Source organism: Mustela erminea, chromosome 6, assembly GCF_009829155.1.
Source record: "Mustela erminea isolate mMusErm1 chromosome 6, mMusErm1.Pri, whole genome shotgun sequence".
Lineage (NCBI taxonomy): Eukaryota > Metazoa > Chordata > Mammalia > Carnivora > Mustelidae > Mustela > Mustela erminea.
The window spans coordinates 6236377-6249495 of NC_045619.1; the positions used below are offsets into that span (position 1 = coordinate 6236377).

Below are 13119 nucleotides of genomic sequence, written 5' to 3' on the forward strand. Positions count from 1 at the left end.
GGCTGAGTTTCTGCAAGAGCTCACACAGCTCCACACTTCTGGTCACTCTCTCCCCTCTGGTCTTCAGACCCTCCATCAGGAACCCCAACTCAGCACCTGCACTGAGCCGACGCCAAGCCTCTGTGCAGCCGCACGGACCTGGAAGGTCTTTCTCTTCTCCACCCACATCGACCCCAGCACCGGGCTCCTCCCACCTCCTCCAGGCAAGTCCGCTGGCCACAGCCATCCCTCCCGCCTGCCGCTGGCCTGCCTTCCTGGCACTCCCCTGCAGGTAACCCAGGTAAGGTAAACAAGTACAGTCATTTCCTTGAGAACCTAAACAAACACCAAAACCCAAGAGCCCTAAAATACGCTGGTGTCTTCCTACCCCGTTGTGCAAACACACAGATGGGCCTGCAAGTCTGCCCTTGGCAGTGGGCAGCTGTGTGTCGGTAATGGTTTGTGTGCTCGGTTGTTTGTGGGTGGGAAGCCCCCACCGATGGTGCTGCTTGACTGTGGGTGGGTCGCTCGACTGACTTAGTTTCCCAGCCTGGGAAGTGTGGGTGGCAGCAGTTCCCTCCTCCAGGCCTGCAGTGACAATGACTCCCACACCCACAGGTGAGGCACGGGGAAGAATGAGAAGCAGAATGAGCGCCCCCTGCTGGCAGTAACCTCCCCCAACCAGGTGCAGGGCAGACCCAAGCAAACCCCTCAGGCCTGCCAGCCCTGCAGGGGAGACATCTTCCCCTCAGGACTCCGTGGGGCCGGGGACCCTCTCCCTTGCCCTCAGCCCTTGCCCTGCAGAGACCCATGACTGGAAAGCAGCTGCGCACCACCTCACACCCACGAGGGTGGCTAAAATTTCAAAAACTAGAAAACACAAGTGTTGCTGAGATGCAGAAACTGGAACCCTGTGCATTGCCGGGAGTGACAGCGATGCTGCGGCTGTGCGGAAACAGTCTGGCCGTTTCTTGAGAGGTTCAGCGTAGGATCCTCACGCGATCCAGCAATTCCGCTCCTAGGTGTGTGTCCAGAAACACTGAAAGCCAGGACTTGAACTGATATTCATCACTCATGTTCACAGCAGGATTCACAATAACCAAAAGGCGGAAACAACCCAAGGGTCTTTCTATGGACGGATGGACAGACCCACGCAAACGGAATATTATTCAGTCGTAAAAGGAGGGAAGTTCGGGCACCCGCTGAGACATGGATGAGCCTTGAAAACCTTCTCTAAGTGATATGAAGTCCCTGGAGCAGCCAAGCTCACAGACAGAAGACAGAACGGTGGCCACCAGGGGCTGCGGGAGGATGGGGACCTGGTGCTCAGTGGGTACGCGGTTTTTATCGAGGACGGAAAACGTGGGGGCAGCGACGGTTGCACAACACCACGAATGGACTGAGTCACTGAAGTGGACACTTAACAAATGATTTTAAAATGGTAACTATTATGCTATGTATAAGGTCCCACAACAACAAAAGCAGCAGCAGCACTCACCAAAGCTATCCTCCGGTCTCTGTTCAGCGTTAGGCCTGGAACGGAAGCACAAAGATGGGGCCTCAGAGCTGCCTGTCAGGATAAGGGACCCCACAGGGCTTCCCTGAGGACCCGGGGCCCTTCTGGCCAGAGTGCCCTTCTTCAGCCTGGACAGGCCTCTTCTTGGGGCCGAGCTGGAGCAGCAGAGCTCGGCCACTGCCACCTGGCCACGGACTGGTGTGGCCCACACAGGTGCCTCCCGCCACCCGAGAGAACAGTGCAGGAGGACGGCGGTTTCCCTGTCTGGCAGAGCAGCTGTCATGTCTGAGAACCTTCACGTGGTCACGTACTCTTCAGGCCCCAGGAAGCATCCCATGGCTCAACCGTGGGAAACACCTGCTCTGCAGGAGAGCAGAGAAACACCTTCCCCCTTATGGGCACCAAGGCGTTTTCTGTGCCCAGAGCCCCTGCTTTGGTTTCCCACTCCTGACTCCAGCCCCACCTGGCCTCCTGCCCCCTTCCAGAACCTTTGCAACCTTCGCCTTCACCACCTGCTGCTCAGCGTGCCCATGGGGTCATTCCCCCCAGGCCCCCTCACAGCTCCCACTCGGGCTGCCACCACCCTGTCACCCTCCTGTCTCGGGCCTCGGAGCCATGTTGGGTCCAGAATGACCTTCTCCACCCTGTAACCGCCCCACCCCAGCCTCCACCTTCCCGCACGGCCCCAGGCTGGGCGCTCACCAACGGGTGTGCTTGCGATGCCAATGCTGCAGAATGATCACACAGGAGACAATTACCTGCTTTCTAGAAATTAGCCCTCCCTCTTTTTACAATGGGGATATTTGCCCCTCAGGCTAAGAACCCTCAGGAAGAAGATGAGGACGCCCCTGGGACTTAAGGAGCCGCCAGACAGTGCCCTCTCTGCTCCCAGTGGGGGAAAAACCAAATGCCAAACACTGTTGGCATTTTCCCAAAGGAACACGCACTTTTCGGGCCTCCCCGGCTGCAGTCCTGTCCTACCAAGTCCTGGTGGTCCCTTCAAAACCTTCGGCCAATAGCAGCAAGAGAGCAAAAAGCCAAACAGCACGTGCCCTTGGCCCCCTGACCCTGGCCTGGACCCGGGACCCACACTGCAGCCAGTGCCACCTTAGAGATGCAGATTCCAGAAGTTCGGAACCCCTCCTTCCTCTCCAGGTAAACCCTGCAAGAGCTTCCCTTTGGTTGAAAAGAAAACAATGATGAAGGAACTTTTCAACTTTGAATGTTCATCCACATCCCCCACCCCCACCCTGGGTTCCCAGGGAAGCTCTACTTCCTTCCACCAAGGTCAAAATGACTTTACCACCAAGGTCAAAATGACTTCAAAGCATGGGCTCTCTTTCCACCCTGAGCATGCACTGTACACCTGCTTTCTTAGCAAATGACCTCAAAGAAAAAGTCTATGTTTGTTCATTTTGTGTCAACAGTTCTTGGCAGTGTAGGCGGGATCTCAGAACCACTAGTGCAGAACAGCTGGGGGTCACCTCTGTGGTCGGTACCAGCTCGGGTCCTCCAAGCCCCACCGTCTGTCTGGTGAATTCTCCTGATGATGTCCAGACCTCCTCAATTTGGGTTGGCCGCCCTGACTTTTATTTACGAGCTGTTAAAAGTTACTGGTTATGTTCTCAAGGTGGGAATTGAGAAGCTTAGGGAATAAAATTATGACCCTTATACACCTAACTGCTATTTCTGCTTCTGTACCTTCGCTTGCTAACCCATGAGGAGATGGAAAAATACCAGCAGACTACATCCCCCGCCCAAAATTGAACCTGACAGAATGGCCGCTCCCAGACCCCGCACCCAGCTCTGGGTGCAAGAGATAATAGCCATCTGGCGCCCCGCGGCTTGACAGGGAGACCCCGGCCAATCCTGAGGTGACACACATCCTAGCGGCGCCAACTAAGCAGTTTGAAGAATGACAGCCCTTTGACCTAACCAATAATCTGTTCCCAGCCTTTTCCCGCTCTGTAGAGCACCAGTCATATTATAGAGTTGCTTTTTGATTTTCCCGTGCTACGTGGCGATTTGTTACAAGATACTATGATGTATGCTAAGTCCCTGCCTCCCCAAAAATAGTGTATAAAAGATGTTGTGATCCTGAGCACAGGACCTCTTAGTGTCACCAGTAAAGAGTGCGCGGAGGTCCGGGTTTGAACTCGTAATAAACAACCCTTGCTGTATGGCTTTGACTCCGGACTCCGGTGGTCATCTTTGGGGGGTCTCGGAATTTGGGCATTTCAGAATCACCTAGAGGAGGGGACGGATGGGCTGGTGGTCTTAATTTGGCATTATGCTAACCCATGTTATTAATATAAGGCTTGAGTCAGTTTTCTGGCTAGAAATACGGGACTGAATTGCTCGGCTCCGAAGAGAAGGAGCACTGGCTCCTTCTGGCCAAACATCACTTTCAGGTGACCGAAAGGCCAGTGGAAGCGGCTGAGGCTCTTTCTCAAGACCTGTAGTGTTCCTGTTGGCATTGCCATGTCCTAAGGTCATGAGTGATCGGCTTGTCTGGGGCTGCACACCGGGAAGGCACACGGAAGGACCAACCGCCGGCGCTCCGAGCTCCCTCGGTGGTTTCAGACCTCGCTGGGAGAAACCGAGATGCATAAGAGGGTGTCCCATGGCTGTTTCTGGAAGGGATCCTTTGTAAGTAGCATCCTCCTGGTCCGCCACACTTACTGTCCTTAGATCTTATCTAAGCCTTAGTCTAAAACCGAAGCTGAAACTAAAAGGACTGGGGACCCGGGCTTCAAAGGAGGGCACGGTCCCCCCAAACCAGTAAGCACCGAGAGAAAGCTCTGGGAGATCATTTGTAAGGGACACGTGCGAGGCCTTACCTAACGGGGGAAACCTAAGGATAGCCAGAGTCTCAGGTGGCCGAATGGGGGCTCCTAACAGGTCTGAATTAGTTTCTCGTGTGCACAGTTAGGGGAAGTGGGCTAGGAGACCAAGCAACCAGAAACCAGGGAGCACTCCCACCCCTGCCCCCGCCTCTGGGAGGAACCAGCGCCACCTAGAGGTACTCTGGGCCTCTCGCAGTTTCTTCGTTGTAGCGTTTGGTATCTGCACAAAACTGGCCCTGCCCTAACCGGAACTCACTCACTCAAGGAATCATAATAAATTACGAGGCTGTGTTACAATTAGATTCGTTTCAATAAAAGGGGGTATCTGGAAGTTGGGTCTTTAATGTCTTCTGCATAAATATTGGTGAAACAAAGACTAAATCCCGTCGGCACCCTGTTCCTGTACACGCATCCACCTGTGACATACAGGTGAGAGCTTCTCTCTCCCGCCGGGTGGTACTGCTAAAACTAATTTGTAGGGAAGCTCTGTTTAACTGGTTTAGAGGCAAGCGCTTATAGAAACTGGGCATTCTAGGGGCGCCAGGGTGGCTCAGTCGGTTAAGCCTCTGCCTTCGGCTCAGGTCATGGTTTCAGGGTCCTGGGATCGAGTCCCTCATCAGGCTCTCTGCTCAGCAGGAAGCCTGCTTCCTCCTCTCTCTCTGCCTGCTGCCCTGCCTCCTTGTGATCTCTCTCTCCATCAAATAAATAAATAAAATCTTTTTTAAAAAGGGGGGCTGGAGGCGCCTGGGTGGCTCAGTGGGTTAAACCCTCTGCCTTCAGCTCAGGTCATGATCCCAGGGTCCTGGGGATCGAGCCCCACGTCGGTCTCTCTGCTCAGCAGGGAGCCTGCTTCCCCCTCTCTGCCTACCTGTGATCTATCTCTCTCTCTCTGTCAAATAAATAAAATCTTAAAAAAAAAAAAAAAAAGGAAATGGGGCATTCTAAAGCTCAAAAAGTGAAAAACAAACTCAACTATTGTTTCAAGTTCATTTGATGGGCGGTGACCGTCCCTACCTTCCGACTTCCGTGTTACTCCCTAACGAAGACGCCTCACAGGAAGGGACGCAGTGGATGGTCCAAAGAGATGAAGATGAACACAAATTTAAGACACCTGACCCCCCTCCCTAACAGAATAATGAGACAAAGGAGGAGGAAGACAGGCAGACACCAGCCATCCTGCAGTTCCCGCAGGTCTCCAAGCCCAGCCCCGGTGCCCAGCCTATTCCCCACTTCTCCGCATCCTCCAGAAGGCTGGAAAGCACCCAGAGAAAATGCCTGATTTGCAAGAGGAAAAGCCAGGAGACAGAAAAAAAAGTTAGCCCGCAACTTCCAATCTGCCTTTGGCCTTGCCCGCCGTACCTCTGCGGCCTGAGCCGCCGGCGCCTGCTCCTCCCACCCTCACTATCAAGGGGCCCAGAAGCGCCCCAGGCTGTGGGGCAAACTGCTTATGAGGGTCACGCGGAAGCACGTCTCACATCAGTGTGCAGGGGCCCACGGGCTCCCTGGACTCAAACCGCCTGCTTCAGATGTCCCCCCGGGAGCCCCACATACAGCTGACAGTGGGGGACAAACTGATTAGCTTTCAGTGGACACAGGTGCAACATACAGTGAAGCTAATTCAAAGTTGTTGGTTTAATTCAAATAAGCACTTCTTTGGAGATATCGATATTAAACAGAAATCTTTTACTCTACCAACATGTACCAGGGGTCAAAGGAGCTGTTATCTCTGCCGCAATATCTCAGCAAAGAGGACTTGATGGGTGCTTCTGTCTGCCTCATGACGTATTCATGGGTAATTATTCTTTTTTCAAAGACTGATTGGTTGATTGATTTTAGAGACCTTGACAGTGCACCAGGGATTGATTGTTTGATTGATTGATTTTAGAGACAGAGAGCGAGCGAGCACCTGCCAGAGGGAACGGAGGAGGGGCAGAGGGAGTGGGAGAGAAGCAGACTCCCTGCCAAGCCCGGGCCGCATGACCCAAGGCTTGGCTCAGTCTCATGACCCTGAGATCATGACCTGAGCCAAACTCAAGAGCTGGAAGCTCAACGGACTGAACCATCCAGGTGCTCCCTCGTGGGTAATTATTCCGAACAAGCTGGCTAAGGCGCGCCTGGGAGGCTCAGTGGGTTAAAGCCTCTGCCTTTGGCTCAGGTCATGATTCCAGGGTCCTGGGATCGAGCCCCACACTGGGTTCCCTGCTCAGCGGGGAGCCTGCTTCTCCCTCTCCCTCTGCCTGCTGCTCCCCCTGCTTGGACACTCTCTCTCTGTCGAATAAATACATATATAAAATCTTTTAAAAAAATCTTCTCACTGGCAGCACCAGGGACTCAAAATTTGCTCTGACCATTGACCTGTGTTTTCTTTCATTTCTGTAGAAATGTCTCTCACTGATTCCCTGACAGCTTGCTAACTAAGGCAGAGTCTATGATGGCCGACATCACTTACGACACCTGTATTAACTCCTCCTCGGAAATATGACCCCGTATCGATAAAATCAGGCAGAAAGCCACTGGGCTCCAAGAAGCCCTTGACCTCCACATCCCCCTTTCCAAGGTGGCTGGGACTGACTGACTGACCTATTCTCTTGGATACCCATCGATGTCAGATCAGCTTTAGAGGGAATGACGGGTTTGACTAGATACTGTTACTTTTCCATAGAGTATACTTGGGGTGAAGATTCATGATAGCATGTGGTCCCAACATATGTCGGAAAATATCCAAGTTCTCAGAGAAGGAACCATGTGACGGTTCCCCTCCATCAGCACAAGGGACCAAAAGTTGTTTCTTGGACCGAGTCAAATCCTTCCATTCCAAAGCTCCCCTACTGCCCCCCGCCCCCATTCAGTTACAGAAGAGGCACCTCCCGCCATGTTCCATAGAAATGGAATGTCAAGACTGACAACGGGAAATTAAGGCAGGAAAAATCTCAGCACGTCTGACTCCACGTTACTTCTACCTCCCTTGCTGCAGTGACCTGTAAAGTGAAACCTTCTGCTTAGTCTCGCCCCTAGACACCACGCGGCAGAGATTTGCAAAAACTGCTCTTTACCCAAAACCTACCTCGCCCAAGGAGATAAAGAAGTAGCCAGAGGGGTCACCGTTTCAATTCTTCGAGATTGAAGAATGACTGTGACTCCAGGGGTGGGGTGGGGGCTGGGGGCCTGAAACCGGGCCCTAAAACTAGCAAAAAGCTTAAAATGTGTTTTTCAGGCAATGGTTACCCCCAATCAGCGATTGCGTCTTTTCTGACCCCATTAACAAACGCACTAGGAGTCTCTGCAGAAGCCTGGACTCCAGATCCGCTGCTAGGGTTCAAGCCTTCCTTGCTGGAGACCAGGAGCCTAAGACCCCATGTTGGAGCACGCCCACAGCCCCTCCCCTAACCTCCTGGTGTCACGGACTGAATTTCGCCTCCTTCCCAGGTGACGTCTCCGCCCCACACCCCCACGGGACACACGTTTTATGTATATGTTTGCTCAATGTACAGGTTCCTTCTTTCCTGGTAAATCATCAATTTCCCTACCCTTTTATCAAGACCCTTTTATCCCTAACCTTTTATCAAGTGAAGGATTCACTGGATTTTTTTTCTTCGGAGTCTAGCCCAGCATCAATTGGTTCCTCGGAACTGTACTTCCTGGAATTCTCTAGCTGTCCTTGTGTCTTTAGGATAAATGTGGCGTCAGATGGAAAACCAGACAATCTAAGCCAAGCACATGTACCATGTTTGCTCATCAACTGAACTTAATAGAGAATATATATCACTTTTAAGTTTCCCACCATTTGCACTACAGCAAGTTCCCCCAATGAGGAACTCTAGGTACACACACCCACACCCACACACACATACACCCACACACACACACATACAGGGGACTTGGACCCAGAGGAGACAAGCCAGTCACCCTAGCACTGAGGGACATAAAATCAGGGTTGAACATCAAGGCTGAGGGAAGATTGGTGATCCAAAGGCAGAAACGATAAAGGAACTTTCCAGCTCTGAATGTTCGTGAGCCCTGCTCCTGGGCTCTCAGGGAAACTATAACTTTAATTTTTACCAAGCTCAGAGTGACCTTATCAAACTCCAAAGCGTGGGTTCTATTTCTGCCCTGATCACGCACTGTCCATCAGCTTCGTTAGCAAATAGCCCAAGAGAAACATTTTGAGTAAAAATAAGAGTAAAAATCTAAGTCTGTCTCCATACCTCTGAAGCCTGCAACCTTGTGCTCCTCTTTTTTTGTTCTTTTTAAAGAAATCCTAAAGAGTTTGTTTGTTTTGTGTTGACAGTGACAAGCCCAAGATGGAGTCACTTCTGTTAAGGGCGCCCATCCGCCAACCAAGACTTAACACCTGACAGGGCAGTTTCAGCCCTGGTTGGGGAGGTAGCCTCTGACCAGGAAACATGGGACCTCCTGGTCATCACCAGCAAGTTTACTGACCGATCCTTTCTGCACCCTTTATGAGGGCGACCTCATCCGAAAGAATGCATTCTTTACAAGTAATTTCCTTCCTCCACTCTCCCTCTGCCTTTAAAAACCTTTTCTTTTCTACAGCTTAAGGAGTGCATTAAGCTTTCTCTTTGGGCTGCTGCCCAATCCATGAGTCATTTATTTTATTTTAAAGATTTTATTTATTGGGGCACCTGGGTGGCTCAGTTGTTGAGCGTCTGCCTTCAGCTCAGGTCATGATCCCTGGGTCCTGGGATCGAGCCCCACATCAGGCTCCCTGCTAAGCAGGAAGCCTGCTTCTCCCTCTCCCACTCCCCCGCCTGTGTTCCCTCTCTCACTGTGTCTCTGTCAAATAAACAAGCAAAATCTTAAAAAAAAAAAAAAAAAAGTTTTATTTATTTATTTGACAAAGATCACAAGTAGGCAGAGGCAGGCAGAAAGAGAGGGGGAAGCAAGCTCCCTGCTGAGCAGAGAGCCCCATGCGGGGCTCGATCCCAGGACCCTGGGATCATGACCCGAGCCGAAGGCAGAGGCTTAACCCACTGGGCCACCCAGGCGCCCCTCCATGAGTCATTTAATAAAACCAATTAGATCTTCAGATTTCCTCAACTTAATTTTTGTGATTTAACACTGTGTTCTTGGAATAAACACCACTGCCAGCCGTCAACCAGTAGTTAGCATCCTGGAGCCATCCTATCCCCTCCAGTAGCCAATTCCCCCATCCTCCATGGCAGCCGTTCTGCCCCTCTTTCAACGCTCTTGGCATTCTGACGGGGTCCCAGAACCTGGAGGCACTCCCTCCTGCCGTGGGCAAGGCTTCTGCTCATGGTACCCCCAGCTCTGGAATGTTCACTGCCTCATCGTTTTCACCTTTCTGGGCACTATTCTCAGTCTTCATGACCCTTAAGTCTCCTGGGCAGGAGTCCTATAGGTGCAGCTCCCCTTCCCTGCCTGCATGGGTAACCTCCGTGGGGAGTGACATCTGTCCCCTGACCCCTGCTCTCTACTCTAGGACTACAGGGCAGGGCTTCTGCTTGTATCCCCAGCTGAGTACACACCCGGTTGACATATTGAAGTGCTGAGTGATCTGAAATGGTGGATCGTATCAGCCCTGGGATGGGCATAGGAAATGGGGCGAATGCCCTGAGTCCTCCCTCTCCGGCCTTAGTTTCCTCATCTGCAAACAAAGGGGCCCTGAACCCTGAGAGTCCTAACTGCAACCCTTGGGACAACAGAGCCAGGTGGATAGGGTAGGGGGGAGGGTGCAGGGGGAGGGTGCGCGGGACCTCGGCCCAGCTGGCTGGGGGGCCTGAGCCCGGGGCTTTCCCAGGACCACAGAGGAAGCCGATGCCCAGCACCCAATATACAAAGGTTAAGAGTCAGCTCACAAACACTTTCAACCCACTCCCTCCCCCTTCCTGTGCTGGGACCCACCAGCAGAGGCCGGGCTGAGTGTGGACAGGGCCCGTGGACACGGCAGCCCTGGGAGCCTGTTCTGACAGTGGTCATTGCTTGTGGGGCACGGAATGTGCTTCCAGCTCTTCCTGCTTGGCTTTCCTTCCTTCCTTCCTTTCTTTCTTTCTTTCTTTCCTTTTTTTTTTTTTTAAGATTTTGTTTAGCTGAGAGGGGGGTGTGTAAGAGCCTGCTGGCTCCAGAGCAGGGGGAGAGGCAGAGAGGGAGAATCTGAAGCAGACTCTGGGCGGAGCATGAACTGAGCCACTCAGGCGCCCCTCCTCCCACTTTTCCAAAAGAAACGGGAAATTTTCAGGGCCTCTGGGTGTCTCAGCGGTTAAGCGTCTGCTTTTGGCTCAGGTCATGATCCCACGGTTCTGGGATCAGGTCTGGCATCGGGTTCCCTGCTCAGTGGGGAGTCTGTTTCTCCCTCTGCCAGCTGCTCCCCCTGCTTGTGTGCTCTCTCTCTGACAAATAAATACATAAAATCTTAAAAAAAAAAAAAAAAGGAACTGGAAATCTTCATTTTTACATAAAAGCTTCTATTTGAAATATGAGCACATATTCAAAATCCCCCTCATGAGATATTTCTGTCATCGACTGTACAAATCAAAAAAATCAGGCCAAGTGGCCCCGATAGCAGGCCGGATGTGGGGGCCAGACAGTGACAGAGGACTGTGCTTTGTCATTAGGGAACCCCAACCAGTGCTGGGCTCACCCTCCCTCATGCCAACACCTCGAGCTTGTCTCACGACCTAAGCCGGTATTATGACAGGAACACAGTGAAGACGGTCCATGAGGACCTGGCCCTCTCCCAGCCCTGGCTTACTGCTTCCTGCTTTCTCCCATGAGCCAGGCTGAGCTCGTACATGCCACCCCAAAATGTATCTCCGGCATATTTTAGGCTGATATATATATATTTTTTAAGATTTACTTATTTGACAGAGAGAGGGAGATCACAAGTAGGCAGAGAGGCAGGCAGAGAGAGAGGGGGAAGCAGGCTCCCCGCTGAGCAGAGAGCCCGATGTGGGGATTGATCCCAGGACCCTGAGATCATGACCTGAGCCAAAGGCAGAGGCTTAACCCACTGAGCCACCCAGGCGCCCCTGGGCTGATTATCTGATTATTTTTAAGAACCAGAAGATTCAAGAAGTTTTTCTTTTTGACCTTCCCTGTAACTGCCTAAAAGGATTCAGATACAGTTCCTGCTCCAGGAAGAAGCACTCACCATAGATCACTATGTCATACTCCAAACTGGGTGCGGTAGAGAGGGAGGAACTTAGGAATTTGAAAATTCCTCTTTATGTCTCATTGTTCCCGATGGCCCAGCAAACACTTGCTTGCCGAACATTTACTCTTTCCACTCCTTCTGTGAATTGCCTTCCTTCCCTTTGAAGCCTAAGACCCCTTACCCCCTTCTCCTTAGTCCAGAGTGGCCTGTATACCTCATTTTACCTGTCTTTGGAATCTCTCATGTTTGTGTGGACTCCCTGCATGTACGGAATTAGATGTTATTTTCTCCTGTTAACTTACCAATTTAATTCTTAGACCAGCTGGAAGAAACTTGAAGGATGGGGTAAAATTTTTTCTCCCCAACACCTCAAAGCCTTTCCTGGCAGCTCCCCTGCCCGGATCATCTTCTTCCGGGATTATCTGTGTGACGAGCTCCCTCACCTGTGTCGCTTTTGCTCAAAAGTCACTTCTCCATGAGGCCAACCCAGACTATTCTATTTTTTTTTTAAATTTTATTTATTTATTTGACAGAGGGAGAGATCACAAGTAGGCAGAGAGGCAGGCAGAGAGAGAGAGAGGAGGAAGCAGGCTCCCTGCTGAGCAGAGAGCCCGATGCGGAGCTCGATCCCAGGACCCTGAGATCATGACCTGAGCTGAAGGCAGCGGCTTAACCCACTGAGCCACCCAGGCGCCCCAGACTATTCTGTTTAGAAGAGCAAACTGCAAGTTCTGCTGCACGTCCTGATCCCATCACACTACTCTGCCTCTCCCCGCACACTCTCCCCAACACACACGGTGAAGGGCAGGGAGAATGCCACACGCAAACCAAGGGATGCCTGAGGCTACCAGACCTAGGAGCGACACATACAGAGGCTGCCGATACTCTGCGTTTCTAGCTCCAAACTGTGAGACAGTAAATAAATATTTATCCAGCCATCCACTCTGGGGAAACTTTGTAATGGCAACTCCAGGAAATGAATACAGATTTTGGAGGGTATTTTTGAGGACCTCCAGAAGAGAGGAATTCACCCAAATCTATCGGTATTGACGTGAATCTGACTGCAATTATTTGGCCTGGCTTCTTAGCCTCAAGAGGCTTCTAAAAGTTCAATATAAATTATTATTATTATTATTATTTTTAAAGATTTTATTTATTTGTCAGACAGAGATAACAAGTAGACAGAGAGAGAAGGGGAAGCAGGCTCCCTGCCGAGCAGAGAGCCCGATGCGGGGCTCAATCCTAGGACCCCGAGATCACGACCCGAGCCAAAGGCAGAGAGGTTCAACCCACTGAGCCACCCAGGCGCCCCTCAATCTGAAATTATATGAAAAGTTCCAGCAAAGCACATTTTTTAAGAAACCTATAGGGACATCACTCTTTTCTCTGCACTTGAGTATACAATCAGGCCAAGCTAGTTAAAACTGGACTCATTTTACAAATGAGTTAATCTCAACTTGGCTATCTTTGAGGCAAATAAGGGTGATTTTTGTGAGAAAGATTATGTTTCAATAACACACCTTTGTGGATGTTAGATTCTAGTTCTTATGAATTATCTCTGAGTATCTGTTGTTGGCCTAAAAAACTGGGCTCAATCCTGAATTTTTCTGGTTTCTTCAAATACCTGGTTCTGACTCTCAGAGCTA

At 51.2% G+C, this 13119-nt stretch overlaps 1 protein-coding gene across 8 annotated transcripts in view; it reads right to left on the minus strand.

The window, feature by feature from the left end:
• Positions 1 to 13119, minus strand: part of SERHL2 (serine hydrolase like 2) — a 29959-nt gene that overhangs the window by 7262 nt on the left and 9578 nt on the right. For 2 of the 8 annotated variants that reach the window (XM_032346061.1, XM_032346054.1), the window contains exon 9: positions 1478 to 1512. The exons of 5 other annotated variants lie outside the window; for them this stretch is intronic. In XM_032346061.1, the coding sequence (XP_032201952.1) occupies positions 1478 to 1512 (35 nt within the window). Of the gene's footprint in view, positions 1 to 1008; positions 1281 to 1477; positions 1513 to 13119 lie in introns of those variants that run through there. One more of the 8 variants, XM_032346059.1, reaches the window with a different exon arrangement.